At 45.3% G+C, this 27,179-nt stretch overlaps 2 protein-coding genes and 1 pseudogene across 2 annotated transcripts; 2 read left to right on the top strand and 1 right to left on the bottom strand.

Moving 5' to 3' along the window:
* Positions 1 to 588: 588 nt before the first annotated feature.
* Positions 589 to 2,779, top strand: LOC135387923 (uncharacterized; annotated as a pseudogene).
* Positions 2,780 to 7,229: 4,450 nt separating this feature from the next.
* Positions 7,230 to 9,313, top strand: LOC135387913 (uncharacterized). The gene is made up of 5 exons (XM_064617128.1): positions 7,230 to 7,320; positions 7,394 to 7,507; positions 7,611 to 7,862; positions 8,150 to 8,212; positions 8,340 to 9,313. Exons 1-5 carry the CDS (start codon positions 7,230 to 7,232, stop codon positions 9,311 to 9,313), a joined length of 1,494 nt encoding a protein of 497 aa, XP_064473198.1.
* A 74-nt stretch (positions 9,314 to 9,387) lies between these two features.
* LOC135387904 (uncharacterized) lies at positions 9,388 to 11,437 on the bottom strand. The gene is made up of 5 exons (XM_064617116.1): positions 11,398 to 11,437; positions 11,057 to 11,309; positions 10,509 to 10,637; positions 10,256 to 10,407; positions 9,388 to 10,208 (listed from the first exon to the last, which is right to left on the bottom strand). Exons 1-5 carry the CDS (start codon positions 11,435 to 11,437, stop codon positions 9,388 to 9,390), a joined length of 1,395 nt encoding a protein of 464 aa, XP_064473186.1.
* Positions 11,438 to 27,179: the final 15,742 nt, after the last annotated feature.

The raw sequence follows: 27,179 nt of genomic DNA, 5'->3' as shown, positions 1-27,179 counted from the left end.
TTGGTCTTTCACATGGAGTTTTCTTCCTACAGGTGTGTTCAATCCATTTTGCTGATGGTCGCCCAACAAAAGACTACCCATACCCAACGCTGCACCTTCAGACGCCGGTAGGTACCAAGAGCGCTCGCTTCTCACGTGAAATATTTTTCCATGTGTTATCTATGCTGTAACCTTTTATGTTTGTATTTCATGCAATATCAGGCTGTACAGCACAAAGGTAGACGAGAGCTCAGACGGCATGTTACCACACCTGCAATGCCTGTAACATCAGCAGCAGGAAGTAGCACAGATGAGTGCCTCACACACGAAGAAAATGAAAATCTACCTGAGGCTCAAGACATTGTTCCCAACGTCAGTGCAACATACCAGCAAGTTGTCAGGTATGATGAGGTGCCCAAAAATATTTTTGTGATTTTGTGATTTGTGAAAAAGTTTTACATGAGTGAATCTCGTAGCACATCGTCTCAAACATGAGCTTTTTACATAACTGGTCCGCCATGCTGTCTCTTACATCCTTACATGATATCGGTTGTGCAGGACAAATGAAGGACTTCAATCCCTAGCAGATACCAGCCCTTCGTGCGGGTGCCAATGCAAGTACATCAACACGTCAGAAAAGGCAGCTCAAACGCAGCAAGATTTTAATTCAGACCACGCGTACAGCACATGTTCAAAGCAGCTTCCTCTGTCTGTGCAAAGCGCAAGCCAAACAGATTTCAGCGTGTACTCCACCCTCCCACCAAGCCAGTTCCGGTTTTTCACTGGCCTGTCAAAGGAGGTGTTTGACGAGCTGGTGAGGGCACTTGCCACCACTGTGAAGACCCAATTTACCATGGCACTTGAAGATCAAGTGCTCATGACACCGATGAGGTTGCGCCTGGGACTTCTTCTTCACGACCTCAGCTTTCGCTTTGAAGTATCAACAGCAGGTGTCAGCAGGATTTTTTGCTGCATTGTGTTGGAGCTTGCCAGTTCACAAGGAAATATCTGATGTTTTGGTTGGCCAGAGACACCATCAAAAGAACATTGCCTGACGTTTTCGACGACTACCAGTCTGTCACATGTATCATTGACTGTTTCGAACTCTTTATAGGGAGACCCACTAATCTTAATCGAAGGAGTACACTCTAAATCGTTTCACACCTTTAAAGGTGTAAAATAGGTGTATTAACAAAGATCACACCCCTTTCACACCCTACAACTCTGTTTTGGAAGTTCCTGAGGGTGTAACGTCAGTGTAGTCCACGCTCAGGTGAAATATGGTGGTAGTGTGTCGCCTGGGTGTAGAAAGGGAGTATGTTTGTTTTCGTTCACATGAACAAAAGTAAATATATACAACAACAGGGAACAGGAAGTTACAATGCAACAGTGTATGGCCTGGATTTACAACAAGTCTACCATCTGGTAATGCATGCGGATTTAGAAGGTCTGTTGAGATAGTGCCTAAATTTCTTAAAACACTTTGCTCCTCATTGCAAGACAGAACAAATACATGATAGTGCTCATCATACTCAACAGTAGTTAATGTTTGTATGAGAAAAATGGTATCAGAGTTAATAACATGTATGCCTGCAATCTCAATAAACACGGGTAAGTCCTACTCTGAAGATTCTTTGGCAACAACAGCCAACAGCAAATGTGTTATCATTATCAACTGCACTTTTCACACAGACTATAGATTCTGCTTGAATCTCCTTAGAACCATCAGTAGATGTGGCATTTCTGATGAAGGGCTGCGACCTCACATACATTTGATAAAATTGATGTCTTCTCGCTAATGAAAGGGTTATGTTCTTAAAATGTCGAGTTTTTCTAGCAACATCTTTAAAATGCTGGTGTTTCCCTTCAAAACGCGTACAACTATACAGATAGGAAAGGACCAAACATCATGATGAGTCGCGGATAATGAACAACGTAATGCATTTTACAGTGGTTAGATATTTGTGGGTACAACACTGCAAAGCCTTGAAGAAACGAATAAATGCAGCGTTCTAAGTAATGAACATGCATATGGGGGAGGTGCCTGCTCATGAGAAGGTCTACAGTTTCACGAAAAGCTATATACAGCTGCCATGCTTCATTGCCATGCACAGCTGCCACGCCATACATGATTGTCTGTATGTCGGCTGTGCATGTTTACACACATATTTAATCACCTTGATGTGCATACATATATGGACCTCAATGTGATTATAGGCAATATGCTGATAATTGTGAATTCACAGTTGCCAGCTTATTTCCACAAACCCAGCAGTTTTATTCGGCGTTACACCCTTTACACCCCAATTGCCATGAGGGTGTTAAAATACACCTTAAAAGGTGTGCGCCATGAACATTTTGATTTACACCCTTTAAGGTGTAAAACGATTTAGGGTGCACAACCTACAGTCAGTATAAATCACATAACACTGCAAAAGTCCACCAAATGGTTTTGTGATGTTCATCTCAAAACCATATGGTGGTCGTGCCAGTGATCGTTTGATGGTCGTATCAGGTGATGAAATTCTTGCAGACCGGAGATTCACGATATGACACAATTCCTGTAGGTGTTAAACTCACGCTGCCAAGCTTTTCAAAGGGCCGCGTTCAAATTGGTGGTCCAGAAGTGGTGGCCTCACGTCGCCTAGCTAGGCTGTGCATTCACGTTGAGCGCTCAATCAGACGTCTTAAATGTTTCAGAATATTGAAATATTTTCCCTCCAGCATTTTTGTTAAAAAGTCACTGGCTAATGATGTTCTTGTAGCCATAGCTGGGTTGTGCCCCCTCAGCCTCTCTTGACAAAGGATGACTGTGCTAATGTTCCTGAACAATATACTCGCTGTCTATCACCTACAAGTGAGCGGTTAGATGCAACAGAAAACTCAGAGACATAAATGACAACGTTGCATCCAAGACTTTGTCCTGTTTATTATGTTTTCTCCCTTTCCTTTCAACTGGGTACGGGCCATTACTGCTTACTTTTGATTATTGCGGGCAGCAAACAAGTGAAAGAAATGATTTTCAGCTTTGGAACACAACTCTCTAAAAATTATTTGTCATAGAGCGCTTCAACAATGTGCGCCTCACTCGGTGTCCAAATGACAAAGTCACATTATTCCTTCTGACAACAGAAGAGCTGCAGCTGCACTTGCAAGTAATATCTATTTTTTCCTGTCTTACTCAAAACAAGTCCATTCTCCGTTTCAACAACATCATACTTTTTGCTCTTAAAGAGACTTTGTAGGCTCCCGTACTTCTGTACAGTTTTGGGCGTATAGGGCACTTGATTTCTAGAAGAGTGTCTAAGTGTGGCAGTATCCCATCCGGGCTAGCTCCCAGCCATGAGGCATCCGACCGAACAACAAGCTTCCCAAGCACTCCCAAACCTTGGCAGCCTTGGTCTGCTCGTACCAGGCACGAGCTTTTGGCTCTGATTCTCTGCCATACCTGCGTGGAAAAGTAACATTGAACAATACGACCACATCAGAATTCGTTGTCACATTGATGAAGCAACACCTTAAATGTAGGCCACTGAACAGGACACCTTGTGCCGTTCAGTAAACACATGCCATTCTCCAGAAATATCGTAAGTTACCTTGTGTTCTTGTTACCAAGGAATGTGGGATTCACGTGCTTCAAAACCCACCTCTCAGGAGGTGCCTTGATTGGGATGGTTCGTGCCTCACTTGCAGTTATCCTTAAGAAGCGTTCCTGATACAATTCTGAGCTTCCTTGGCGATATTCCATCACTGCTGCTGCTTGCTGGGGTGAGATAAGCACATTTGTGAAGAAAAAGTTCATGCAGGGCACACACACTGCAGGGCAGGCACAGTAGTGTGCTGTCGTGGTGACCATGCTGTAGCTCAGCAGCTGTGGAAACGATAGAAAAAGATGCACAAAACATATTTAGCAATATTTATCATTATTCCAATCTGGTTCACCAGACTCAATGTATAGGTCTGATGTAATTGTCATGTACTGTTGGGGACACGGTTGTCTAAAATCAGCATCCCGTGATATATCTCATTTCAAACCCCAGGTGTTGCAAGACTTTCTTTTGAGTAATGAACACATGCAGCATATCGTCCACCTTCAAATACAATATTGGCACAACGCTTTTAAGTGCAACAAATGTAATGTGGGCGATTACAGACAACCGTGTCCCCCAACAGTACATTGTTAAAACAAAAATATGGCAACAAGAAGCCGACAAAATGATATGTACACTTGCCAAATGTCAGGCAACAACAGAATTCCTTTACCTGCATAGCTCTCATTCCTTGCAGTCTCCCTGCGTGGCTTGAGCACGGAATGGAGTAGGGTTCCTTGAAGTTTGTTGATATTCAAAGGGCAGCCCTCAAAGTGGCGAAGCATTTCTGTGTGAGCCCCAAACACTACTGTAGGCGTTGGCTGCTGCTTGTGAGAATACACGTCCTCCATAGTAGCAGGGGTCACGTTCCTTGCTGTTGAACGGTTCCACGTACAGGCCCGGTCAGTGCACGAAGCACTCGTGAGCCCTTTGACCCCTACAACCTTGATGAGCAGTGCACAGACATGACTGCACCTGCTGCTCAAACCCGCTTTACAGGTGCATGTTGTTGCCAAAGTGGGCCCGAAGCGAATCTCTGTACTATATGTTCTGCTCACTGTTTGTGTCGACCTGATGTCGGCCTTTAAAATGCACACACCATCGTTGCACTGGCACAGCACTACGCCGACATGGCCACTGTCAAAAAGGTTCGGCAAACCCTCTGTAGTTCAGGGCAGGCTTTCCGTCTTCCTCTAGCTCATTGATCATGTAGTTGTATACATCTGAAATCAACAAAAAATAAATAAAATAAAGCATGATACTTCATAACTAAAACATACAGCCCTTACATGCATCATGCTGTACCACAACTATTGCGATTAAAAGCAAGAAATCACGATCTTACGATATTATATTATGAACGTGTCCATAACATAACGTATGCGCCACAAGAGAATAAAGCAAAAAACAAAAAAATAACGCCAAAATGTGTAGTAACTCGAACATTCTGGGGCCGATCATGTGGGACGCACGAGGGTAGAAATATCACTCTAAATAAAGCAAATGCAACCTAATTATACAAAAAAGCGCACTCATCTGATCGCTGAAGCTTCGGCCAAAGCCTCGTGTCATCTTTCCATCCCGAATTCATCGCAAGAAGATTAAAATTGGGGATATCGTCTCCGGGTGCTGCGTGCGTCGTGCCAACAGACAGCCGAACGAGAAGGCAAGCGATGGCGCGCAAGGTCACGTACAATAAGATGGCGGCGCCCTGATAACTCTGCTGTAAACAGTGTTGTACATATCGCCGTTACAAGTAACGCCGTTACTGTAATCGATACTTTTTCGGTATCGGAGTGCGTATCGCGATACTTTTTAAAATTGGTATCGGAAGAGTATTTCCGTTACAAATTTATGGTAACGCGATCTCCGTATCGTTACCGATACCGATACTTTTTAGTGCCCCACCCTTTCTTCACCGACGACATTTCTCACTCTTGTTCATTGTCAATGGTTCGCCTAGCCCTCGACAAGAAGCCTGTGGACATGTCCAAGTGCTCCGTAACCGGAATTATAGAATTACTATACCAAACACATGTTCACTGCTTTTCTTAGAAACTGGAGAAAATAACCACAACAAAAGAGTTGAGGTCAACGAACAGAGGTCAAGTCATTGACAGTACGCTCTGGATTCCACTGCTTAGCCGCCGTGTCGCACTGAGTCACGCTCACATATACTGTGGTATTGTTAACTTCGGATAGGATTCCTTGGTAATCGGACTCCAGGGTGTGTGGGCCTGACACTAACGTAATTGTCATACTGGTCTCTGCCAACTGCCGGAGAGACCACGGCCTGAAAGGATGGCAGAAGACGAGTTCCAGAACGAGCTATTGATAAAAGTCTGCTGTCTTTTTACTGCAAAATTGTTTACGTAAGCGATACAGTATTTCTATGTTGCATCATCTTCGTGTTTCAAACAAAAGTATCGGGCAAAGTATCGCGTTACTTTTTTTTAGTAACGGTAGCGGTATTCGTTACTTTAAAAAAGAAGTATGGTTATCGGTATTTCGATACTTTTTACTCAAGTAACGAGTATCGGTATCGCGATACCATATTTCGGTAACGGGTACAACACTGGCTGTAAACGGTCTATATCTTCACCGGAGCGACACGCTCGCAGCAGGGTGTAGCTCGGATCTTGAAATTCGTCGCTATGGTGTTCCGTAAACTGGACCTGTATAAGCTGCAAGAGAGTAATCCAGACAGTCTGTTGCTAATTCCTTCCACAAATATAGACAGGCATAAACGCAGATGTTTTGAATCCAGCTTCTTGAGATGAGTTGATAAGAAAACAAAAAAAAAATGGAGAAATTGGCACGCATTACGAGAGCCGGCTACTCCAGATCACTTACGAAAACACATATGGCTATCTACAATAAAACCAATGAGTGACAAAGACACTCAGTCTGTCACTCACACACACTGTCAGTCACACTGTGTCTACCAACTTGGAATCTGCGCAAAATCGCACAAACGCCTGCATGGCGTGAAACTGATGGTCGGGTGTCAAAAGGCCCAGAACCTTAAAGGAGCATTAAAGTGGTGTCTAACATGGCCCAAAACTGCTGTCATCTTGTAAAGCAGTATGTGAAAAGCATTCCCACAAAATATTTCTGTCCAAAGTTGTATCACCACGGTGCCATTAATTTGGAAAATCGCTGCCGCGGTGACAGGCCGGAGCGCTCCAACTGCAGACCACACCCACTCTAGTGTGACGTTCGTGGTAGAGAGCCCCTCATTCGTTCGTAGGAAAAACCGTCTGCTACGAACATTGCTAGCTGCTTCTTGTTGACTTCTATTATTTCTGATTTATATCACGTTTTCTTTAAAAGAAGAAGCATATACGCAGCCTGAGAAAATAAGATTACGATCACAAGAGTTATATATCCGTGGCTTCTGTGCAATCTCAGAATTCACAGCAGCAGAAAGCTATTGGCGACGTGAGCGGCCACTTGTGGCTCTGCTGTCGCGGCGCCTCTGACGTCACGGATAGGATCGGAGCGGTGGGTCTCTCCGTCTCTCCGTGCTGTTGGCGTCCCAGAATGGTTGTTTACTGCTGTGTTCCGCAATGTAATACGTATGCTGGGGAAAAAGATGTGAGTTTCCACTACTATCCAACTGACAAAAAGCTCCGGAAGGCGTGGCTAGTAAAGTTAAGGATGGGAAAAGGGATTTCCAAGACGTTTCGTGTTTGCAGCAAGCATTTCAAAGACGATGACTTCGACTACCCCGTCGGCAGCAAAATGTTCGGTGAGTGTTCGAATGGAGCCCTGGACACCGTCACAGTGGCCAGAATGTCGTATGGTCGTATATTAATTCATAGGGTGGAAGTCACGTCGGCTGGTACGAGGTGCCGTCCCCAGTAAGAACCTTCCTGTTCGTCCCATCGACGCCAAACGGCCGCAGTCGCAGCCTCGAGTGACACGACAAAGGATGGGTGAGTTCCTCGTACTTACACATCATCTAAGGCATATACATCGTGACGCAGTATTGGCGCACACGCCTGCTTCAACATAGGGCGGACTTCTGTTTGTTTGCAGAGACGACGCAGCCACTTCGGGAGATATTCTTGCCGGACTTCCGACACAACATGGACGCGACTGTAGTGTGTTCTACCACCCAAGGCACTGACCAAAGCTCCACTTCTGCCGTGGATGCAGCAGGGAAGAGCAGGGCTCCATGCACAAATGTAGCAGTGACGACCGAGAGCAGCTGCACTGATAATGCAGGCATATCCTCAGGTATGAGCGTAGCAGACCCCGAAGCAACATATTCTGATGAGACCAATTACGGTAAGTTACCTGTACTACGTCTCGCTACTTCTACAGCCTTTACTACCACTCTGTTATGTGCATGTGTGGTCTTGTTAGTCACTTTTAGTGATTTTAGCCACAGGCTTAAATGCTTTTAATGTGCAGTCTTATCAAATTTGGGGGACACTAATCAAATAATGCATATTCTCATCATGTTCCTTGTAGTGCTGCTTACAACACTTGTCTCATGCACCGCTTATTTATTCATTTATAATACCCTTAGGGCTGGCACAGCATTGTACAGTTCATTGTTTGTTCTCTTTCAGTGCCCCAGCACGTCGAAGCTGCAGCACGTTTCGAGTCCATTGAGCAGGTTCCATCACAGCAAAGTGAGTAGGGTTCTTCGTTTCTGGTTTTCTGATTTTTCAAATTCGTGTGTGTGGGGGGGGGGGGGAATGGGCGCTATGATCCCTCTGGCAGCTTGTTACAAATTTTTTCTGCTTCTTGTGCTTACAGATTTACAGGAGGAACTTCAGAGCCTTAAGCAAGATGTAGCAGTACAGGCTAACACTATTGGTGAATTGAAGAAGCAACTGATAAGCATATCTACAGTGAAGGATGAACAAGCCCTGTTAGCCATCACTGGAATAGCACACTTCCAAGTATTTTACAACATCTGCGACCTCGTCACAACTGTTCGAATCAAGCAGTCTAGCAGGGACTTTTCCCTCAGCAACGAAGATGCTGTGTTGCTTACGTTCTTTAAGCTGTACCATAACGTCTCATTTGCACTGCTTGGTGTGTTATTTGGCATCCACAGAACGACGGCATCCAACATTTTTAAGGAAATAGTTCCAGTCCTGAGAACAGTGTTGCAACATGCAGTATTCTGGCCTAGGAAGGAAGCAGTTCTGCAGTGCTTGACAAAATATTTTGATAAGTACCGTCAGACGCGTTTGGTTCTGGACTGTACCGAAATAGAGATTGAACAACCAAAAGATCTAAAATCTCGCATCCTGACGTACAGTCATTACAAGAAAAAACACACTGCAAAAATCCTAGTGAGTGAGACACCGGGTGGCCTAATTAGCTACGTCAGCCAGGCCTATGGAGGTAAAGCCTCAGACACGTACATAACGCGTGAGAGCAAGATCCTCGAGAAGTGCCTCCCGCATATCGACAAGGTGATGGTGGATAAAGGATTCTTAATTGATGACCTGTGTGAACAGCATGGCATAGAGCTCGTGAGGCCGCCCTTTTTGAGGAAGCAGCAGCAGCTAAGCAGACGCGACGCTGAAAATAATGCTTCAATTGCAAGTGCGCGCGTTCATGTTGAGAGAGCGATCCAGCGTATAAAGCGGTACAAAATTCTCCAGCAGAGGTACCCCTTAGAACTACTACCTTGGTTAGATGACATAGTTACCATAATTGCTGGTCTTGTAAATATTTCTAAGCCGCTTTTTGCAAGTGACAAGTTGTTGTTTCAGTGAAGTAAATGGAACATGACATATCTGTGTTGAACTGACGGTTGATGAGTGATTTATTTACATTTACTACACATGTTCTACATGAAATCACAACTTTGTGGCGTAAACAGACAAGGAAGAACATAACCTCTAAAGAAGTACTGAAACCTTTGAATAGCATCATTAAAAAACTCGATGTCAAACTGCACGTTAAATAACAGGTGCACTTCTGGGCTCTCATATACAAACACGTCAGCTGACTTCGTGTTTGTGATTCCCATCTGCAGCTGTACTTGGGCATAATAGTGACTAGTACGCTTCAGTGCATTGTCTTCTCTCTGCAACATGTGCACTTTCCTAAATGCAGCAACGCTCGACGGACATTTGATTTCTAGTGTGCGTGGAGCACAGCACTTGCACTTTACAAGTCCATCTGGTGTGGCCGCAATGAAAGGGTAGTCTTTCAAAATAAAGAGACCACATTCTTTGATCTCCAGGTCTCCGTGGTTGCTCTGCTGGTTTAAGTATTGCTTCTTTGCAGTACACTCCAACTGCAGTCCTCTTTTCATTGCTGGCGTTTGCACTGTCTGTGTTCGCATGATGGTCTTCAAAAGTGATCGCACATCATGGGGTCCACATTTAGTTTGAAGTGTTCTTACTCTCGTGTACACTGAGTAGGAAATTGACGCAGTGATCAATCCAATCCTGTAGTTCTTCCACAACTTGCAAGCACTCTGCTGCCTGGTTAGCTCTTCGATTGCAGACAGATCGTCGTCTGTGTACAAGTCCTTCAGCTGACTGTATATCGCACCTATGTCAACTGCAGTGGTGCCATCCTTTTGTTGTGCCTCGTACAGATGTCTCACCACTTCTTTTATGGTACGGGGCAGTGGGGCATGATGTGTCTGGATGCATCCTGCTGAAAAGTGCATAGGGTGAGGTACAATATGTGAGAAAGATATTTACCTTCAGCATAGCTATCTGAGGAGAGGCAAGGCAGAGGCCCTTCTTGTCTGTGAAGGAGGGCTGCTGATTCGTACGGGAGCCCCTTTAATAGGAGGTCGAGGACATCATCTTCCAGCACTGGCATTTCCCTCGTTTTTGCCTGATATGAACCGCTGAGTTACAAAGAAAAAAAAAGAAAAGAGTGCACCAAAACAGCAACCTGCGACTTACCCTTTTTGCACATGGAAGATCTACAACTTTACGCGGCGCATACCTCTCTTGGACAAATTGCTTCTGTGCTTTTCCCCATTTCTGGGGCATCTCGGTTTGTGACAGCACTGCAAACTCCTTTGTTGTGTTGATGTGCAGCAGCACAGCAACTATGTGTTTGCATCTGTAGTTCCTGGAAAAATCAACTTCATGACGTAAAAGCACTAAAAAGGGACGGACGCAAACACACACAACACCGACTGCCACGTTCAATAACTTTACTGTACAGTCACATAGAAGCCTGTCCTGATTGGACAGGCGGGTAACACTAGTGTCAGCTTGGAAAGCACTTCAGTAAAGTTGTTCAAAGTGGTACTCGGTGTGGCGTGCGTTTGTGGACGTCCTTTTTCAGCGCTTTTACATCATAAAGTTCCCGCAATAGTCTGTTTCATATCGGCAGCAAATAAAGGTGTAGAATCATAAAGTGATGAGTTATCCTACTCTTATCTTACCATACACCACAACGCACAACTGAGAGCACGATACACGCACGATACAAAAGTCAAATCCACATCTGCTTCCTTTGTAACACTTAGGCTTTCCACTCCCTACCCTGCTTTACATGTGCATGATGCGCGGTCCACAATTCGTTCCTTGATGGCCACGGTAATCTGGTGAGGGTCCTTGCTCAGTGCTGATGTTTGAAGGACCAGCGCTATGAAGCTCGTGCAGACGCTGTTCCCATGTACAACGCTGCATTCTACCACATGTCCAGCCTCGAAAACTGCCTCCCCTTCAAGCAAACATCGCGACGTCTCAAACTGCTTGTTAACGTACGCGTAGATGCTCGAGAAAGGAAGCGACACTGTAGCAAATAAAAACGACACAGTCAAACAAAGCAGACGGCTGCTTCAGTACTTTCCGTTAATTCGTTCAGTCACATGGTGCCATACCCGTGTATCCTTGCCATTCGTCGTTGTTCCCGCCTACCATCGCACATAATCTGAGCAGTACAAAGCAATAATAATGTCAGTCTACCACTGCAACTTCAGTCTGCAACATACAAACAGAATGGATTCGATATTAGCAATATTAGCTAAGCAAATTCTGTACCTCTGTACGTGGTGCATAGTGGCGATCCGCGTTTCGCATTGTCGTCTGCTCAGAGTCCTATCCGTGACGTCACTCCTCCGTGTCCGCGCGGCGGCGCCACCGCAAGATCTCGGCGCCAATTGCGTTGCGAAGCGGTATTGTGGAAGCGGTATTGTGGCGCCACCTGTTAGCCACTGAGCCAACTGCGCGGTGAAAACTGTCGGACAGGCTGCACACTGTCGAGAAGCACGGGGTTTTTGCTGTACCAACGCAGTTAATTTCGGGCTGCACCACTCGTTCTTCCCGTGGTGCCTGCGGTCCCAAAAAATCGTGGTTGTGTCGTTGACAGCCTTCAAACCCTCCGTTTCGGACATCACGAAGCCGGAGAACGCATGGCGTCTCCCAAGCGGTAGCAGACGCTCCGGCCTGGGCGATGTTGCTCACCTCGATCATGTGATCCCAAGTCCAATGAGGAGCGTCCTCACCACTTGCGTCACATAGTGACGTGCGTGGTGGCGCTCATCACGTGCCTATCGTGAAGGCGAAGGAGGGTGTTTCGCGCGCGGGAGGTTCGGGGAGCTATTGCAGGCGTCCCAATTTAGCTACGGCTGCACTAATTGTGGGAAAACTGTTTTCGGCCGCCTAACATTTCATACTGACCAAAACAGAAAAAAAGTTGTGGGCCTCTAGACTGCTCCTTTAACAACATGAAATGGTCTGCCATCCAGCCGAGCTAAGGAAGCTTGTTGAGATTGTCTGTGCTGCTGATACCGTTGACAGGATAATAAGATCTTAATAAGATATGTTCAGTGTCCTCAACAGCCTCTTCGTGTCTTGCTAACACGTGCTTTCCTGCCTCATTATCTCGTAACGTCGCGTCCAACGTGATTAGCCACGTTTAGTAGCTAACATTATTGATAAGCGTAAAGTGGTCATCGGGAAAAACACGGAAAAACCATTGTATCGTGGAGCAGAACCTGCTATTTTGCACGTGCCCCTGCCCCCGCGGATGGATAATCCTGTTTGTCATCACACGGTGGCGTCGCGAACAGGATAATCCTACTACGCACGCATGAGCGAACACTTGTCATCCTAGCCTGTATGGGATCGGTGCCGATAGAGATCTCAGGGAGCTTTCTCTAATACCACCTGGTTCATTATCGTATGGGTTACGCGGCAGACGGAACGCGTAACAGTTTCGCTGGGTATAAAGTTTTTAGACAAAAAAAAAAGTGTAACCGGGATAATGGCAGAAGAAAGCACATAAAACGCTAAAAATAAAACAGGGGGAAAACGAGAGGAGCGAGAGGAAGCACAAAGTGTGAAAGGGAATAGGAAATATGAATAGAGAATAGGAAATTGTGAAAAATTTGACGTTCTATATCAGGACGGAATGCGTCTTGCAACGTTTTAAAAATTACAAGGTGCGTATTCGCAGAACGGCTTTGAAGTGACATCGTCGTCTCCATTACATTCTAAGCTAACATGCCAAACATGTGTCTGATGACAGTGAAGTAAAGGTGAAGCCGTGAAAGTGATGCATCAAGAATAATTGTAAAGAAGAATTGTCATCAACGACATCTCCTTCTTCATGTAACACACTGTCACATGTTTTCATGTCACTGTCACCCGTGATTCGTAGGAACAAAAACCAAAATATTGCTCGCTTAATAAAAAAAACTTTCGAGCGCAACAACTTCCTCTCCTTCTTCACCTCAACAGTGTTTCAAACAAAACGCGAATATAAGGGTACACGAAGTCCTGACACATGGAACGACACAGGAAAACAGGCATAGTACCAATGAGTTTTTTTTTTTTTTTTAATTTCGTGTTAGCACCACGAAGCAACTGTGGCTTACAGACGTATACATAGGACTCCAGGAAGGAGCGAGGGAGAAGGGTGGTCAATGACTTTAGGGCTAAGAGACAGGGCACGACGAACTCAATCTCTAGAGTCCGTATTCACCAACTTACTTAAACTATTGGTTTAGTGACGTCGGGTTTAAATCAATCACGTGAGACTTTCGTTCGCCAATCCTGGATCACCACCCCATGCTCTACCACCTGCTGCTGTGAAGCCTATGGCGGCGCACATAGCGAGCTTCCTGCACAGCGCATGCGCATTTCACTAGAGTCTGCCAGAAGCGATGGTAGCCGGTAGGCCTAATCCCCGGTTCACGAAGAATTTTTCATCAAATCTTGGGTAAGTTTCGATTAATATAGTTACTAGAAGCGCCCAGGAGACAGATTTGATCACAATGGGACGAATATTTGCCTCAAATGTTCCATTTCGATCATCCACCCAAGCTACTTAAACTGGTGGTTTAAGCCCCATGCATTTGAATGGGACGTATTTTAAACTAGGGGAGGGGCTAGTTTAACATCGGTCTAAGTATACGTTGCAACTACTGTGGACGAGTGTGTTGAAAAAACTATCGTAGATTGGTTGCGGTAGGTGATGTTGCACTAATTCGAAGTTAACTGGTAAAAATTAAGCAGAATCGTTTTAAATGCATGGTTAGTGAACAAAAACGGCGTAACGCTTGACCGGGGGTACGAAATGCGGCTGTTGTTTTTAGAAGGCGCTATTGCGAACTTTTGCATGACAAACGTAAAAAGCACCGTCAAAGTGTGGTCAAAGAGAGTGACATCGACATGTGCCACCGGACAAAATCCATATACCAATCCAACAACAACAACAACAACTTTATTTTCGGCCTTGGAGAGTGGGGAGTTTCATCGCAACAGGCGATACTCTACCCCAGTGCTTGGTGGAATGGGGGGAATAAAATAACGAGCCCCTTTACAATAACGATCGAAGTCCGATGGTGTCCAGAAATGTCAGAAGAGCTTTGAGCGCAGAGCGTTGCTGGGCTGGATTGGGCCAGGGACCAAGCAATTTCGGTAGGGAGAAAGGGCGAGAGTCCAGCTGACGAAGAGACTCGGAGAGTGTGATTCGGGAAGGTTCGTAGTGAGGGCAATGAAGAAGAATGTGCTCCAGATCCTCAAGAGCACCACAGTGGCAACAGGTGGGAGAATCAATTTGTCTCAAGCGGTAACGCCACTGAGCTGTAAATGCCACATCGAGGCGCATGCGGTGGATTAATGCAGCATCCTGACGAGATGTGTTTCGTGGCATGCGGAAAGCGAGCATGGGATCAACTCTGTTCAACATAGAGGGGGGAAGAATGTCGGTTGTCCGTTGGCGGGAAGCCAGGGGTGTCACTAGACGTCGCAGAATTGAACGGCGGTCTCCTCTGAGCAGAACAATACGGGTCCGGTTCCGAGACGAGAGTGCTGCTTCTGCGGCGCTGTCGGCCTGCTCGTTCCCCACGACACCACAATGGGCTGGAACCCACTGGAGAACTAGCCTGTGGCCTGCGGCGTAGATCGTGTGGTAAGCCATTAACACGTCGGTGACTAGGGGTGCGGATGAGCCTCGTATGCCGGAAGTTTCAATTGCTTGAAGTGCAGATTTGGAGTCTGTAAAGACTGCCCATTGGAAAATGAGCGATGTGTTGTAGAAAGAAAAGGATGGCATAGAGTTCCGCAGCTGTGGAGGAGGTTGGATGTGAAAGGCGTCTTCCGTGCACGACGCCTTCGGATGGAATGACGAAGGCTGAGGCGGACTTGTTGTTTCGGGATGCGCCATCAGTATATGCTGCCGTAAACGTAGAAAACTTCTCGTCTACCAGAGCATGAAAATGGGCTCGGAGGACTTGAGGGGGGACCTGATCTCTTCTTTGCAGAAAGTTTGGGAGGCGTACAAACGTGGGCGGTACCGGGAGAGACCAGGGGGCTTCCGGCGGTATAGTGTCCTTAGTTATGAAGCCAGTGAGAGTCTGGCGTGTCCTCTGCGCTACTCGATAGAAGTCGCTTCCAGGGCGGTATCGAATTTTCCTGAGTAGCGGGTGGCGGGGAATGTGAGCACGCAAACGGAGGTAGTGCCGAGCCGTTTCCCGTTCACGGAGAACTTCAAGCGGGAGCTCACCAGCTTCAGCCAGTACTTGTCGTGTTTCAGCCATTCTTGGAACTCCGAGGCATCGGCGAAGGCTTCGAGCAAACAGGGACCGAAGCGTATTTAATGAAGTTGTTGATATCCTGTGCAGAATAGGAAGGCTGTAAAGCACAGTTGCCCTCACCAATGCCGCGTGAACCGGGAGCAGGGAACGCTGATCACAGCCCCATCCTGGGCCAGAAAGATGTTGGATTGCGGGGAGCCATCGCTGCACTTTAGTTTCAAGGTGTTTAATGTGCCGAGCCCAGCGCAAGTCCGAGTCGATTACCACGCCAAGGAAGCGGTGAAAGCGTACTGGTTCTAGCTTCTTTGAGCCAAGCCAAAGTGGGAAATTGGCCATAGCTTTACGCGTGAAAGGGAGCTCGACACACTTTTCGGGTGAAAGGTCCATCCCGAGGTGCGTCAGGTACGTATGGATATTGTTTAAAGCGAGCTGCAGGCGGCGCTGGAGAGCCTGCGTGATTTTCCTACTGTCCAAAGGGCGACGTCATCTGCATACACGGAGAACGACACTTTGCGAGGAATTACTGATTGTAGGCCGGCCATCACCACGTTAAGCAGTGTCGGGCTGAGAATGCTTCCTTGGGGGACTCCTTGGGGAACAGGATGCTGAGGGCTTTGGCCTTGGGACGTACGGACAGCGACAGTTCGGTCCGTAAGGAAGTCTTGGAGCCAGATGAAGAGCCGACCGGATACTCCAAACGAGCGCAAGGCATGTAGCGCACAAATGTGCGAGACGGTATCATAGGCGCGCTTGATGTCGAGGAAGACCGATCGGACGATCCGTCGATGGGCTCGAGCATGTTGAACTGTAGAGACTAGGTCGAGAACTGGATCCATGGAGCTTCGGTGGCGACGAAATCCAGCCATTTCGTGAGGGAACGCACGTCGTTTTTCGAGCCACCAGTCGAGGCGATGCAGAACCATTCTCTCCATCAGTTTCCCCATACAGCTTGTCAGGCTCACCGGGCGAAAGGAGGATAGGGCATTTGGGGGCTTGCCTGGTTTCAGGATGGGAACAACCAAGGCCTGCTTCCATGTATGTGGTAAAGATCCTTGTTGCCAAGACGTGTTATAGACATGAAGGAGAGCTTGGAGTGACCGCCCGTCAAGGTTTCGTAGGGCGGCATAGGTGATTTTATCGGGCCCAGGGGACGAGCAGGCGTTCACAAGCTTCAACGCTGCCTTTAGCTCGATTAGTGTGAAGTCGCGGTCCATAACTTCCGGGGGACGGGGCCAGTCGTGGTGAAGTTCAGCCGTCAAACTGTGGACAAAACTGCGGTGTAGGGGCGTGGTCGAGGCAGCCGCCGGAGTCGTTAGTACCACACAGAAGGCCGTCGCAAGCGTGTTCTCGTCTACACGCTGAACGAGAGCCAAGGCCGCGAGAGGATTCTTTTGAGGGGGCGCCTCCTTCAGAGAACGGATTGTCCGCCAGATCTTCGTGGCCGGATCGAACGGTGAAAGGTGGTGGCAAAACTTACGCCAACGCTTCCTATCCTCGTTTTTAAGTTCTCGTGTTACTTTAGCTTTCATCCGGCGGTATTCCACAATGTCCGTAAGTTGCCCTGTCCGACGAGCCGTTCTTTCTGCTCGGCGACGTAATGCTCTAAGGTGATTAATAGCGGGGGAATGGCCGATATGGCCTGTTACCCTTTTAGACATGACCACCGCGTCCTGAATACCGCGGGTAATTGCTTGAGAGAGAGCCTCTGGGGACATACCGGTGTGCACAGATGTTCTGAGGCCCTCACGAAAACGTCTCCAGTTTGTGAAAGAAATCAGTCCAGCAGTCCAAGGGACCGAGAGAGCGTGCGGATGGCCGAACGTCAATGTGCATCTTCAAAAACAAAGCATAAGTAGTGCTGGCGCTTATTATGAGCGTCATCTCCTGTGATACACACTGTAAGCGCCCCCGTCATTGTACAGTAAGAGCGATAACATACTAGATGGTTGTTGCGAGCCCCGATGGAGAAATTGAGGGGCGTTATCCACTGGCATGCTTATCAACCATCCCAGTATCTATCATCTCCTCGCAGCGTGTCTAATCTCCAGAGACATCTAACAGTGCAATAGGACTGATCATAAAGTGCATTAGCATCTTGCGGCTGTTGTGTGGGTACTATCAAGGCATGGAGATATTGCATGTTGTTGCACTACGCTGAACACGAAATCTGAGCAGATTTTACGTTCCCCGATTATGAAAATACCGGAGCAAAAGCTAAGGAGGTCCCCATTTCCCCTGGATTCACATGCAAGCATAGGTGAAACTGAAATGTGTGTTTTACTTATTTCAACATGCCACAGCAGAACAGACCAATGAAAATCTGTTATTCAGGTATCGTGTTGCCACAGCTACATTGGAAAACATTCAAAGGGACAGCTGCTTACTTCTATATTGATTTATCATTTGGTAACAGTAGATGTGCTTTTGTAGGGCTGCTTCTGCAAAAGACACTACACAGCAATGTGCTAAAGGAGGCTGCAAGCCTTTTGGAAGCATCATTACTATTGCAGGTACATAACCATGGCCAATCACTGACTGCTTTTCTGGATTGTATAAGCACATATATTCTGGAGATCCTCTCTTTAAAATTTCTGCTATGGACTCATTCATCACAACAACTTTGTATTTGGGAGTTTTTTGTTTATATTCAGACAATAAAGGCTATTACGTAGTTCCACAAGGATGACTTTTTTCATAGAAGCGTGCAATCTGGATATCCTGCTCAATTAGTTGTCAAGGTCACATGAGAACATAAGTGAGCAATGGTGCACAAGGAAAAAAAATCCTTGCTACATTCCACATGCTGACTCCGCCAATATATCTGAGGTGTCGTACTGCAGTACGTTTGAATTGCACAGGAATAAAGGGCAATGTGTACAGAAACTTTGAAGCTCTCTTGCTCCCATTGAACTGCACTTAAAGTTGAAAATTAGATCAACTGCAATTACTGCATATAGCACCTTCCAGACGAATATAACAAAACATAGGCTACAGACTCATCAATAGATAGTATTGACAATTATAATAGGAGTCAGCTGGTTCATGCAACATCAAAATGGAAATGTCGTTCCCCCATACTGCAGCATGAGCGCATGGATAAATTGTACATGGCCACATGACAGTTGTCAACTACTTAAAAGAAAGTTAGCTTGCGTTGACATGGGTACAGATTTGTCCAGCCAGTGCAGTCGTTTATATCCACACTGAGCACACGAGCACATGGAAGAACATGCACCCATGTTAACAGTAGCTATCGTTCTTTTACGTTACTGACAGCTGCCGTATGGCCGCATAGTTTATTTCTGTGCTCATGTGTTCAGTGTGGATATAGACGACAGTAGTAAAGCAGGGTAAACAAGCACCCATGTTACACTAGCTCTCCTCCTTTTACGTCGTTGATAGCTGTCATATGGCCACAGAGTTTATCCATGTGCTCATCTGTTCAGCGTGAATACAGCGCTAAACAAAAAATTGTGTCCCTTTTGTGTCTCCTGAAGCTCAAGGGTTTTCTTTCAAGCAAAAATGTACGCATGCTGTTCTGCATCATTTTGTGGGCAGGACTGTTAAAAATTACTCGACGCACAGCAGCTTTACACTGGTGTGATCTGTGCACTCTTTTTGTGTAGCCTCATATCCTGTTCAGGTAAATCTTAAACGTGAACATGTTTGACACAGGTGTGCCTGGTTGGGTAGAAACTGAACAGGATCAACGTGGCTCCAACCAAAGTTAGCCCTGTTAGTTTGTCACCCCTGAAGAAGGAGCCGGTTCGGCTCCGAAACGTCGGGACCCCTCTTTCAAGCTAACTTTGGTTGGAGCCACGTTGATCCTGTTGAGGTAAATCTTAAGAATCGAAAAACACATCCCTATGGAATCATGCCACATGATTTATCATATACACCTGCATCCACATTGCAATCATGCTTCTATTCATCGCAAATGCCACAATACCTCTAATTGTAATAGGAAAATTTATTGACGGTAACAACATACAACACATCCGAAACACACTCTACACTCTAAAACACTCTAATTTGGCTGTGTTGTGCATGTCTTCAACGTGTTCTGAATAGCTGAGTTACAAAATAGTGAACCAAACCAATATCCTGCTAATATGCCCATATGTGTAGTACATCACTTTACCTTCAATTATGTTACAACTTGTTCTCCTTGCACCAGCTCAGGTGCATGCTAAGTGTCCAGGGTTTTTGCTGTATGACATGTCCTGTACATTGGTACTCTCATTTCACACCAGCTCTCCTCTTCCTTGACTCGCACTCCGCCCATAAATGTACAGCAGTGAGTGGAGAATAAACAGAATATGGGCATACTACTGTCACAAAGTTCTGGTGTAGCTAAGAATGTGTCATCAGCATCATGACAAATGATTCTAACATCTATGGATCTGTCATTCGAAACAGTGCCTGAATGCTGTTGCAATACAAGATACCACGTACATACATTTACTGTTGGAAAGCCTTCACATCATCACCAGAGAGAGAGGAGAATATGTGGCGTCTCGTGCACACTGCTTTCTTGCCTGTGACGTATGATTGTATATGTGTCAAACCTGATTATTTATTTTGATTCAGGTAAGCTGTTCTTCAACGCCATATGTGAAGAAAATAATTGCTATACAAATTTATTGCTATTCAAATATGTGACTGGCATTAGCTTAGGCACACCATGCCATGCCCCACAAAAAACATGTCTGTGTAAGAGCTAGCTTCACCATAGGTTCAGAAATCTTGTGGTTGTGTGTGTGGAATTTTTCATTTCTTTTTAATGGGAAATTGACACTACAACTGTTTCTTTTTAGAACCCCCCCCCCTCCCCACATTTTCTATGGCACTCTTAGGGGTGCTAAAGTTCAGTAAAGTGGACCGAAGTAGTTACATGCTCTTCTTGTGTGCCAATGTAATGCATATGGCCAGAATCTGTGAAACTGTTGCTTTGGGTGCTGGTATCTTGCAAACCATCTCCCATATGACATGTACTAATTACCAGAAGTTGCCAGAAGACTGCATGTCCACCACTCATTACTGAAGTTCGGTGGTTAGTCATGCAGAGGCATCTACATTATTTTACTATGAATTCAGCATTGTGTCCCATAAATCTGCTCCCAGGCTTTGTCCTTGATGATACAGTACACCATGCTCACTACATTAAACTGTTCAGTTGCATAGATTTGTGCTGACACAACTGGATCAATATGTCGGCTTCTGCAAAGTGACAACTACCAATGTGCCTAAAAAAAATAACTGAAATTGCAGAAGAAAGATATACAATCATGTAAATTTTAATAAAAGTAATACAGCACATTGTAGCTAAGATGCACATGATTTCAAGTTGCATCCTTTTCTTTGTATAAGCTTATTTGCATTGCGTTTAATTTTCCACTGCAGACTTCCCCTTACGGTATGATACAGATCAATATAGAAAGCGAGCAGACAATAATCAGTGCTGCTGTTTGCTGTAGCACTGAGATTTTATGCTAGAATGAGCATCTCTAGGTGTGCCTTGCTGTAGTATTCCACTGTGTTGTTTCTCAAGAAATAGCACAATCTCTCAGTACAAAGGTGCACAGTCAAACTGCATAACCACACAGTGCAGAAATGCAGCCTGTGCAATAATTTTTCATAGCTTTATCATCTGTGCAAACGAAAATTAGTCGAAGCAGGCCACAAATACGGATGATACAAACACGTAAGCCTCAAACGCCCAGTTGCTGAGTTGCTTGAATCATCGTCTGTATTTCAGGATGTCTGCAATCCAGTAAAGCATGGAAAACTAGGAATAGTCTGAGAACTATTGCATGACTGAAAAACTAGAAAAAATGTCAAGAAAGCGGTGAAGAGCTGCTGAAGTAAAAATTCCCTAAATAAGTTTACACAATTGTACAATGGCGATTATCTTTCTCATGGCATCACACAGGCCTCTTATGTCATTTCACAGTCAAAGTTGAGTGATCTGTGTAAGAGTGAAGTGATAACTGTAACTGCATCGCTATGCAAATTCTTTCGTAAATTAAAAAAAAAGCCTGAATAAGGAGTGATTTCAAAGATCGTAGTGAATGATGCAGTTGTCGTCCTTCTGTCCACGTCTCTTTGCTGCGGAATGAATTCGTACCAACTACCCCGCCTTCATACGCTTGTTTAGTGCATGATGTAATGTTGGCAGCCGTATTATAACATGGCATGAGCTGTGGGGAGTTTTTAGGCATTGGTGGTGGTGATGGTTTGGCATGTAATGGTGCAATGATAATGCCAGTGTAATTGCTTACAATGCCAGTATGGAGTCGAGAGAGAAGTTTCTAAAGAATGAGCATGGAAAAATAGATAAGTCCCCAACCAGGTGTGTAAAAGTGTTTCCTGAATAATATATGGCTTTGAACAAATAAGCTCAACACAATTATTGAACAAAATGGCAGCACAGGCTTGTTTGTGGCTGACGCTGCAGCTGTTGTTGTGTGTGTTTTCTTTGGTCCTTTCCTGTTTGCTCCATCCTTGAAACACCACTATTGAAACCGGTACAAGATATCCTTCTTTACGAGGTATTTGGTTCATTTTAACATCTGTATTTTGTGTACACGGTCTCAATAAACTACAAATTCTGAATGGCTCGGACGCAGTGTAATGGCATTAAAGTGTGGCCGTTTATTTTAGCAATTATTACGTCTGTGATGTCAAGTGCATCATAGCAGATGACAAGTAAGGACAAATATATACATTAGGTATGTTCCCATTGTGTGAAATTTCATCAGAGCAAGAGACAGTCGGAACGTAATGATGTATCTTTGTTGGCTGAACAGAACAATCAATTTAGTGCTTAATGATTTGTACAATAATCTTATATGCTGAAATGCAGAAATAAAGGAGGTCAGAGGTAAGCACAGCACCGCACTAACAGGGGGTCACGACACTGGCAACTTCCACGCTCAGAAGAAGGGACGCCCTGGGTAACTGACGAAAACAGCGCTAAACAAACAAAGAAACACACACACACACACACACACACATGTCGAGGACGTAAACAAGGCAGCACCATGAGTACGTTTTCCGCAGGAGTCACACTCCAAAGAAACACAGCCAGCAAAGAGATGTTCTAACGCGTTGCAGATTTGTGACACGTTGAAAGTACCACGTCGAATTATGCGTATGGGAGTCACCTGCAGGATAAGGTCACCCTTGCATCAGTGTGCTTTCTGTTTACATAGCCTACAGTGACCAAGCACTTGTACACACGTTGTGAACATGATATCAGGCTCGGAAGCGTATGAAAGACTCTGCTGGAATGCCCCATCAATCGCGAGGCTATCTTGATCGTTGCAGTTCACCACGCAGGCCGCACAACAGACGATAAAAAAGCGATGGTCGATGCGGATGACGTTATTATACGCATCCACAATCGACGACCGAACACCGACAAAAGCACAACGATCACCTGTGCGAGGATACCTACTGCTGCCTTTCAAATAACATGGCAAACGCTCTCTTTTTAGCGACCATATCAAGAGCTTGTCATTCACAAAATTCACAAATACAGAGGTAGGCATAACGCATAACCGACGATTACCGACACCCCGATCCGCAACCACCTGCAGCAGCGCCAGCGCCGCCTGAACTTTTCTTCCGTTAACATCATAATCAAAAAACAAACGGGAGCCTTCCTCTTCACAATCCTGTCGTCTGCTACGTTCTCCCTCCCCTCAACCATCTCGTGCCAATGTCAATAGTGCGCATGCGTTGTGGTCACGCTTTGGTCAACCGCTCTTCATAGCCGGAGAGATCACGTGATCGATTTAAACCCGACGTCACTAAACCAATGGTTCAAGTCGGCTGGTGAATACGGACTTAGGTGTGGTGGCGGTGCTGGTGATGGTAGCAGCTTGCCGTGGTTGGCCTCACAGCTGTGGGCATCGTCACGACTGCAGCTGAAGATGGTGATGATGACCCAATGTAAAGGGATTTACCGGTTGCGTTTGGTTGAGACTAACTCGCTTCCATATAGTCCTCTTATGCAGACGTGAGGAAACTATCATGTTAAGTTACCGTGCAAGAAGTTGTAACCATAAGATACTTACGAAGTTTGAAATTGAACTTGAAAATGAGCTGGAAACTCCTAAGTGAATTTGGAAAAGTAAAGAGTTATACATGGGTTGCGCCGGTTCTCCAGAAATAGGGAAAATAAGCAAGCGTGCAGGCGGGGTGCGCCAGTTCACCAGAAAGAGGGAAAAAGCACAGGTAAAGCTATGGTGTGACGTCACGCGCAAGCCATGTCACACGGGCAGTCTTCAATGATCACCAAACCCATTGAAAATGGCTGTAGCGCCACCTTGGCCCAGAGAATACCTAGAGAATATTGGGTAACATTGGGTTCTTCAGGTATTGGGGTCTTGTGGGTGTGCTGAAGGATGAGATGAGCACTCGAGCTCAGTCCAAAAATCGAGAAGTTCTTCCACAGTGGTGGATTTTATGTCTTCAGATATCGAGATATCTGAAACGAAGGTATATATGTACCTCGGCGTTATTATCGATTCAGAGCTGCGCTGGAATGTCCACCTAAATTTTATATTAGGGAAGGTGTACAAGAGACTTAATTTTCAGTTCATTCAGTGTTAGCAGACTTAATTTTCTCAGGTGTACACTCAGAGATGCTCCTGAGCTTGTCAGATTACTGTGTTATGAAACAGTACAACCGGTACTCGGCTGTGCTTTATTAGTGTGGTTCCCATATTCTAACGCCGGTCAAACGCTCGGTGAGAAACTCCAACGTGAAGCACTTCGGTTCATTTTCGGCTTTTATGATAGGAGATCTTCGCCTAACTACCTTTATGAAAGAGCTGGCCTGCTTCCAGTCCATAAAAGGGTCCCGCTGGAGCGGTTTAAAATGTTCTGGTTAATAATAAATGACAATGTGATTATAGACCCAAGTAGATATATAGCTTTCTCTGGTTTAGACAAGTCTCACACTAGACACAGGAGAACCTTGAAACATCAAAACTGCCGAACAGAGAAATACGAGCACTCATTTCTTCCTTACATGTGCCAGAAATGGAATTCTCTCCCTGATAATGTTGCATGCTTAGATAGCCTACGTTGTTTTCTTGATAAGATTACACTGTTGCTAGAATAGTTATGTTCTTTCATATCTCAAGTGTAACATTATTCACTTGTTTGGGAGCTGTACTCATTTTTTCCCACTTCTGTAACGACCCTAGGGTGAACAGTATTACTAAATAAATAAATAAACTCCCACTGTGACTATGTTTTCCCGACGAAACGTGACGTCACTGCGCAGGCGTTATTGTGCACAAAAACGAGGTAATGCTTTTAGTCGCTGTGTTGTCTTCTTTAGCATGCGCTTCGCCTTCCCTGCGCACCGCTGAGAAAAACGAAGGCTTCACCAAGGGTTGGTTGCATCGCATCCAAAGTCAATGCCTTAACCCTGTGCGGAATGTGGTTTGCTGCTACGACCCTTATGAAAAAAAAAAGAGAGAGAGAAAAAGTTATGGCCATTTAATGTGAGGGGATATATTTAGTAGAACACAGAAAAAAAAAGGAGGAAAGGCCAGCCAGACGGGACGTTGGCTTGCTATTCCGCAAATAAAAGAAAAAGAATAATCAACTAAATTAAAAGATAAGAATTAGGAAATAAAGGTTAACTAAAAACGGTGAAAGAAGGTTGAGATGGATTAAAGAAAAAGATGGCTTTAAAGAAGAAGATGAGGTTAATGCGTTGTGGGTGCGAGCGGGCCACTGAAGAATGAGATGGCACGACTTCACTTCACAGGCTCCATTTAATGGCTTGTCTATAGACGAAACGTCTACATATTAGAGCCTGCCCATTGCAAGTCCGTAGATTCCCTTTGGCCATTTATTTGTCAATGAGTGATTGACACCAACAAACTGTGACAAATTGATTATAAACTGGAAATTGACGGTCTCTACCGACTTTCAGGAGACGAGCCAATGCCTTGTAATAGCCTATTTGCCAACATTATATATTAATTCGCGCTTGCTTTGAAGAGGTCACATACAAATGTAAAATGTATTTCGGGACCTTTCGTTACTCACACGCACGTACAAAATATTCTCCAGTCTCAATAATCTGTGTCACCTGCTTTGCAAAAGAAATTCCCACATACCATGCAAACCTTGTTCTTACGACGGCACATTTCATATGTATGCGCGCGTGGCGTCATATTGTCATTCTACGATCCCAGCAACAACAACAACAGCAACTGTATGCATGGGATGGCGTATTTCCCACTACCACTGTCAATGCGCCTGGTTTTCCACGATATTATGTTTTCCCACAACATCATGCAAAGCATTTTGGAAACACTTTCACCATGTGCACGAATATTATGTGTCTTCCCCGCCATGTCCCAATTAACCCCGTATGCCGAATTCAGTGCGCCACAGCAAACACAGCAAACGATAGATGATGACGATGAGATGAGGGCTTTCCCATTTTGATAAGATTCTTTCAGCTTCGACAGGGCATTTGTGGACGAGGAGAACATTTGTACTCTGCATATTCTGCTACGAAGTGCGTCGAACAAGGCAGAGGACAGCCTCAACCATTTCCACCGGGTTCCTAAGTCTTCCTCAAGTCCTAAGTGACAAACTATACACCCTCTGTCACTAACGAATTTGGGGACAAGGTTGCTTCAATGGCAGTTTTGCAATTTTAAGTACATGCACTAATAAAAAGAATAAAGGGATGCCAGGTTGAACATTTTGGAGCACGCAGGAGTACGTCAAGTTCCTTATTCTGGCACTATTTAGATATTCTTATCTGCATGAGAAGTTTTCCTGGTACAAGAAGAGAAATGTGGCACTACCCTATTACGTCTGTGGCAAGCAAACAGGGCCCTTATACCTGATGTGAAGTACTATGCCTGACGACGCAAGACCAGTATGAGGTGGAACCCTATGTATATATTTGCGAAACTATTGCGAATGGAATATTGCTCGTGTGGGTTGAGCCACGCGAAACATGCAAAACACATAAGGGCTCTCCATCAAGATAACACGACGCACTCTACAAGATAAGCTCTCGTGTGGAGCAACTCCATTAATAGACAATGCTATTCGAATGATGGTGGTGGTGGAAGGATGTTCAAAGGAAGAGGAGGGAGGTCACGATACATCCGTACATCGTTCATTCTGGGCACGCTATGATGCTGCAGAATATATACAGGGTGTTACACCTAAAGTGAAAGAAAAATTCTAACTGGTGAACGTACTCGCCGGAGGATTGTGGGACTTTAGGCAATTACCTTTCGGAAACTTTTGCCACCATTAGAGGAAGGTTTTGGACAATTTTTAATTGCGGGAAATTTATGTTTGGAAATTGAACTTCGAAAATTGCCAACAGCCAGGAAAAAAATCATGGAAAATCGCAACAGTCGGGAAAAAATTTGTGAAAATTACGCTTTAGCCCCTCCTGCTTGATTTTCGCAAAGAAGGGCGCGCGAAATGTGCGTCTATAGAGGAGTAAGTGTCCCCGCCTTTATTTGTTTTGCCCTTCGTTGTGATTAGACGGTTGTCACCAGCATCAAGGTCAAAGCGCGGGACAGAAACGTAAAATAACAAGCGGGAACACTTCCTCCTTT

This window comes from Ornithodoros turicata, chromosome 1 (assembly GCF_037126465.1).
Source record: "Ornithodoros turicata isolate Travis chromosome 1, ASM3712646v1, whole genome shotgun sequence".
Lineage (NCBI taxonomy): Eukaryota > Metazoa > Arthropoda > Arachnida > Ixodida > Argasidae > Ornithodoros > Ornithodoros turicata.
The sequence above is the reverse complement of the archived record's forward strand: the minus strand, read 5'-3'. Positions and strand labels throughout refer to the sequence as shown.